Source organism: Belonocnema kinseyi, chromosome 7, assembly GCF_010883055.1.
Source record: "Belonocnema kinseyi isolate 2016_QV_RU_SX_M_011 chromosome 7, B_treatae_v1, whole genome shotgun sequence".
In the NCBI taxonomy this organism is placed as follows: Eukaryota; Metazoa; Arthropoda; class Insecta; order Hymenoptera; family Cynipidae; genus Belonocnema; species Belonocnema kinseyi.
In genome coordinates this window covers 133,304,323-133,311,234 of record NC_046663.1, presented here as the reverse complement: position 1 = coordinate 133,311,234, position 6,912 = coordinate 133,304,323, and the positions used below count along the sequence as shown (strand labels likewise).

Sequence of the window (6,912 nt, the reverse complement as noted above, 5' to 3'; positions counted from 1 at the left end):
CTTAATAAACCACAAAATTTTGGAAAGTATCTTTATTATTTTCATCCCCAAAAAATCGCCAAAAATCTCTCATTTTCAGCCTGTTACGCAGGATTCCCTCCTTAATAATATGACGTCAGAATAGTAATCAGCGACCCCGAAAACTGCCGTACAGAAAGTTACGTACCTATTGACAAAATACGCAATTTTTGTCTTGAATAGTTGCCATTTTAGATTCGCCATCTTGAATTTTGAAATTTTGAAATATAATTTATACAAGAGAGTTTCTATGTGCAATATCACCAAACACAGCCTTGGTGGATCTATTTTGATCACTTACAGTAACAGCATTTCGATTGGTTATAGAAGCAATGTTCGACGCGTATTTTGTCTGAAGACAAAACTGCAATTTTTACGGTACAGTATATTCGCGACCTTCTTCGGGAGAGATTTTCTTGCTGGGTAGCGACTGGAATTAATTAAAGTCTGAACGTGCAAGTCATTTACTGCCGTTTATTGAGTTGGTGGTGATCGCACTGTGGCCAGACTCGTTATTACTGTAAAGTACATTTTATCGACATGAGTGGAGCCATTAGAATGAAGCATTTTTTTTTTTAAACCTGCTGTATCTATTATGATGAATGACCAAGAAAATAAATACGTAAAGAATTTTAAAACATTGGTTAAAAAAACTAGAGTTTTTTAGTGTTGAACAAAAAACTGTAAGTCTTAAATAATAAAAAATGTTTCATTCTTTTTTCAACTGAAAAGTTCCGGTAGAGAAACATTAATGATAATATCTAATAAAACTATAAAACGATGTCAATTAAAAGTTTGTGAATTCTCGAGAACACATTTTTCTACGAATCGTGAACGTATTTTCCGTGTATTTATAATTTATAGTGCACTAAGGACTATATTTCGTTTTATAACGTACTTCAGGTACATTTTTAATAGCCCAGGCGCTCTATGAAAAATGGTTGACCCTACCTCTTGAACTACCGTGTAGGTCCTAAATGACATATATGGGATCGTCATTGTTATTATGGTCTCAACAAACCGACTTGCATCCTTTTCAATGTCGGGAAACCCGTTTATGGTACAGATGTATTTGGAATCACACAGAAGCCAGTATTAGATGCCATATTTATCTGGCTTACCAGGCATAAACTGAAGTAGTAGGCAACAGCGTTTCCAAGGATACAGCTGTTCATCTGCGGTCATATGCTGAAAAGGCCTGAAGCATGCAACAAAGTTAAACAAAAGCTAAACAAAAATTCTTTCAGAAATTTTTCTTTGAGCTCTCTGGACTCGATTGTCGCACGTTTATTTCCTGAAGCTCAGAATTCCGGAACCGATTGACGCGAGTGCACTCCATATTTGAAGGAAGTTTTAAATCCATTTGCTAAACTTCTTTATTCGCAACTCTGATCCAGCGGAACTTTTATTTTTTTAAAATAAAAGTTGACCTTGTAATAACCTTGAAGGTGAACGCCAAGGTCAGTTTAAAGGCCACCATTCAGATACTCGTCCAAAACCCTGAAACTTTTGTCTGAAACATTTCTCACGAAAACGCATATTTTCGCTGATAGGGGGGGGGGGAGGGTCTGATACTTTTTGATGATCCAATATATTCCTCAATCCGCATCAATCGTCGACAACGTGCCAGTTTTCGTAAGTTTCATCCCCTGCTTGAATTGGAAAACAAAATTAAAATTTGTTCAAAGTAATCACAAAATTGATGTATCAATTCCATATATGATAATAATTATGAAAATAAACTTTATTTGTTTAAGGTTCCAGCATATCCACCAGCTGCAGGTCCCTTGGCTCTTTATAAAAAAGATGAATTTTATAAAAGCATAGATTATGCTTTGGATGGTTATTATAATTTAGCCAACGCCGTTGGATCGTACTCTTATATTTCAGAGGATAATACCAGAGCGCCTGTGAGCCTGTGTTTGCACAATTACAAAAAAGGCATTATATTTGGTTTTAACGAAAGTTATATATTTGATAAGGAAATAGAAGAAGTTTGTGTAAATATAACGCACAAATACTTGAAGAAGTTTTCATCCATTAAATTTTTAATGGAGCAAAATGTAAGGGTTAACTTTTCATCTTTAATTACGGCAGAACTAATGTTTTCTATTAAAACTGTTAATTTGAAAGCTGCCGGGCCTATAACTCCACCCGATTGTTATTTATTTAAAATCAAAATTAATTTTGATAACAGTGACTTCGACGGTCAAATGCTGCTTTCTCTGGATACAGAACCCAGAAGATTGTTGTGTAAAGGAAATACGCATTATTTTTCTAATAGCCAAATCGAATCAGCCCTAAGAACGTTACTCAATTTGTTTGTCATTCTTATATGTACTTTTTCGCTGGTATTATGTTCAAGAGCAATATATAGAGCGCAACTTCTTAAATATGAAACTATGGCCTTCTTTAAAAAAACATATGGGAAAGCCTTAAGTCTAGATGGGAAGCTTGAGTTTCTAAATCTATGGTACATTATGATAATTGTTAATGATCTTTTAATAATAGTTGGTTCTGCAGTTAAAGAACAGATTGAAAGGAAACATTTTGGAAACGATCATTGGAACGTATGTAGCATATTTCTTGGAACTGGAAACTTATTAGTTTGGTTTGGAGTTCTAAGATATTTAGGTTTTTTTAAAACCTATAATGTTGTTATTTTGACATTGAAAAAAGCTGCACCTAAAGTGGCTCGGTTTTTAATTTGTGCTATTTTAATTTATGCGGGATTTACATTTTGTGGATGGTTAATTTTGGGACCATATCATATGAAATTTAGATCACTTGCTACAACCTCAGAATGCTTATTTGCTTTAATAAATGGTGATGATATGTTCGCGACGTTTTCTATGTCATCATTCAAATCACCAATGCTTTGGTGGTATTCACGAATTTATCTGTACTCATTTATTTCATTGTATATTTATGTCGTTCTCAGTTTATTTATTTCTGTAATTATGGATGCATACGACACGATTAAGGTCTACTATCGGGATGGATTTCCAAAGAATGATTTACAGACTTTCATTGCAGTTTATACAGAAGAAGCCTCAAGGGATATGTACAACGAAGAACCTGAAAGTAGTAAATTTGGAGAATTACTTGATAAGTTGTTATGTTGTCAAAAAAGGCCGTACAGCCCTCTAATATCTACCAGTACAACTCCTAACAAACCAGATCAATTATGCGGTGGTGCTATTTGTATTTGACAAAATAAAAAATTCAGATGCACTAAAAGGCTGTTAAGTGCTCTAAAAGTCTAAATTTGTGTTTTTACCTTTATTTTTACAAAACTCTTATGATTAATTTCGCAGATTGTTTAACACTGGAAGTCACAGTAGTCTCCAATCGCATTCGATTTATATTTAATATATCTTACTTTAATCAAACTTGTTTTATCAATGATGTAATCACCTTCCATTTCTAGTTCCAGATCTAGTAAGTATTAACCTTCATAACCGTTATTATTTGGAAAAAAAATCTAAGCACATCTCGTAAGACGAAGTATTATAACGATAATGGAAGTCTTTTACCCATTTACAAACCGGAAGTCAAAAGTGTTTCAAATATTTGTAGGTCTTTATAACGTCATGTTTGCTTCCGCTTTAAAATTTTAAATTCTATTTATTATTTTATGATTTAAAATTTTACATTTCTTATATTTATCGAACGAATGCTCCTTCCAATTTGTATTACAAAGCACTATTCTTACATTTTTATTTAAATATGCATAATATTTTTGAAATTCTAGTTAATATTTCAATGTTCAAAATATCCATTTTTTGATAAGACTCATAGTTTTTCTTTGAATCTTTAAAAACTCTATTGAAAAAACGATTGATGAAATTTTTGAGCTAAATGACACCAGATACAAAAAATGTGAATGAAAAACTTGTAAAAAATTACATTATATCGAAAATCTTATTTTCAGAAAATCAGAGAGACCATCATAAGGTCAATCAATGTGTCATATTGCGATAATAACAAATAAGTATTTCTCATGTAAACAATGTGAATAATTTTGTTTAAAAATTGAAAGGCCATGAACACACACACACACACGGTGTGCCCCTGCCACAATGGACGATGTACGAAATTCCAGAACTATTTTTGATTTTAATGTATTTTACTTATCCTGATTCCGGCTTAACTTTCTTAACAAGATTCGATACATTATAGATTAGGGCGGAGTGAAAATTATTAAATTAGTTGAATTACTCGAACTGAGCGAAAAAAATGTGTGGGTTGACATCCGAAAAAAAGTAAAAAAAAAGGTGTTTGAAATCGGTCAGTATCTTTTGTTCCCTTTGATTTGAAAGTTTTATACCTAAAATTTCTTTAACTTCAATCAAAGAAACATAATTGTTTAATGTTTATGTTTAGAAATATTTGATTTTGCCAGATCTGGAATAGATAGAGAAGAATCGTTAGAAACAACTAATCAAGTTTTGTTTCAAGTATAGAATACTTGGCAGACTAAGACCATTTTTGAGAACCACACAGATCACTAACTCGTTTATATAGACATTTTTGTAAGATGTAAGATTTAATGTCTTTATTAAGTTAATCACTTTACTGATACGAAAAGATCGGGCAACGATCTGTCGCGATTCACTGCTGCTCGCACACTGGTTTTCTCAAGCGACAAGGCTATCGTCACACACTCAAACTGAGAAATCACTCAACTTCAAACATTCATTTAAATAATAAGAAAACCGAAAATAGCTTTGAAATAGGCGATGTTGATAAATTAAATAATTTTGAATCGCAGAAAATGTCATAAACACGAAAAATTAGAACTTTAAACATACCGCCCGCATCGTGAGTGGTAACTGCGCGATGAAAAGAAAATAATAAGTGCTTAATCGAGTATTTGTCAACAACGCAAATGCCGCCCGCCGTAAAGAAGCAGTATAAATGTAACTAAAATTTAATAGCCTTAGGCGCCCGCCATAATCCAGTAAGTTTACAGAATAATTTTTTTAAATCTAATTAATAATAGTTGTCCAGATTTCGCTCATTTTTTTCGCTCTGACTGGTAATAGACAAATCTGAGTAATCGGACGTTTATATTCCGAACTGGCAGTTTTTACGCGAACAGAATGTACTAAATCGTCCTTGCCCTTGTGGCATTTAATTATACGGCCTAACAACGATCTAGAAGGCGATAACGAATCATATTTCAAAAGAACGATATCACCGATCACAAGATTTAGATCTTTGTTGAACCATTTGTAGCGTTTTTGTAAAGACTGTAAATAATCAACAGCCCATCTTCTGCAGTAAATCTTTGAAATTGTGTGTACTAACTGCCATTGATTTAAACGATTTCCCGAAGTAAATTCCAATGAGGGTTCTGGAATGCTGGTCAAAGGGGCTCCAATCAGAAAATGTCCAGGTGTAAGATAGGAAAAGTTTTCAGGATCATTTGAAAGAGGGGCAATAGGACGGGAATTGAGGAAAGCTTCTATGCGAGTAAGATGGATATAAAACTCTTCGTATATAAGAGTATGTGCACCTACAATTTTTTTTAGATGGTATTTAAAACTCTTAGCTCCAGTCATTTTATCCAATGACATAGTTTCCATGACAAACTTAAGTGTCTTAGTTAGCAACGCATCTCTACATAACTCCAAACGCGGAATTGATACATCTTTAACAGGAGCTATTTTAGATTTAGCCATTAGCAGGCAAACATGAGCCTCCTTTAAATCTTCACTAGGAATTCTGATGTAAACGGAAGCTGGATAAGCTTTTGACGCAGCATCAGAAAAGTCATGAAGCTCGAATTCAGAGTTTGTCTGCAGTTCTCGTGTCCATCTGGGGATACAATAGTAGAAACAATAGTATATTGTGCTACAAGTTCGGAAAGTAGGAAGTTCCACACGAGTTTGAAGTTGGCTGTACGAGCCACAGACGACCCGAAGATGATCCGATGGCAAGTACTGTAAACTTCAAAAGAGTTTCAACTGCCTACTTTAAGCTCCTGTAGCACACGATATATTTTCTAACAAATGCGGAAAACTTTCGATTTGAGAAACAATAACCGATTTTTTGAAAATGTATGGTAATTTTTGGAAATTTATGGTAAAATTACAAATACTACCTAAAAATTCTGGAAATTTGTAACTTATCGAAAATTTATAGAAATTTAGTGTATCCGAAGCTTTTTGGAAGAAATTAAAAAATTTCTGAAAATTTGATAAATTTAAATAATTTCCTAAAATCGATGAAAAATTGGCTAAATTTCAAAAATTTTCAAAAATTTATAAAAAATTATCAAATTACCGATAATTTCAGATTTCTAAAAGTTTCCAAAATTTTCGGTAATTTATCGGCAATTTATGGTAATTTATCAGTAATTTATGGTAACTAATCACTTAGAGTATGTCCAATACCTATGATTCCGACAGTCCTGGAAAACAATTCTGACTCGAAATGCGCAAGCTCAATACCAAGAAAAAGTAATCTTACTTAAAGAGCGCAAGCCCAGCAGCTAGAAAAAGTCTTTTTCTAACCGCTTTTTACCACGGTTTCGAAATTGCTCACATCCCGCACGCAACACATGCATCGAAAATCGCACATTTCGTGCGTGCGTTAGAAAAATTATCTTTTATCAGAACTCGACGAACTACTTGCAAGTGATGCAGAAAAAAAATTTTTTTAAAGATTTTCCAATGCGGACGACAGCCAAAATTAAGAAAAACTACACCAAAACTCGCCTTGGGGAGGATATACAGTGTGTTCTACCCCAAAACGAAGAGGGGGTGATTTTTTTATCCCCCCTTCCCTATTCGAAAGGTACTTTTAAGAGGTGATGAAAAAAATGTTTAAAAAGATTTGCCATTTGCGGACGAATGCAAAATTCATTAAAACTTCACGAAAACTAAT

The 6,912-nt window shown here is 33.4% G+C and overlaps 1 protein-coding gene across 2 annotated transcripts in view; it reads left to right on the top strand.

The window, feature by feature from the left end:
* Positions 1 to 3,285, top strand: part of LOC117176008 (mucolipin-3-like) — a 203,024-nt gene extending 199,739 nt beyond the window's left edge. For both annotated transcript variants that reach the window (XM_033365951.1, XM_033365952.1), the window contains exon 4: positions 1,776 to 3,285. In XM_033365951.1, the coding sequence (XP_033221842.1) occupies positions 1,776 to 3,230 (1,455 nt within the window). In that variant the 3' untranslated portion in view covers positions 3,231 to 3,285. The remainder of the gene's footprint in view (positions 1 to 1,775) is intronic.
* The last annotated feature ends 3,627 nt before the right edge of the window (positions 3,286 to 6,912 follow it).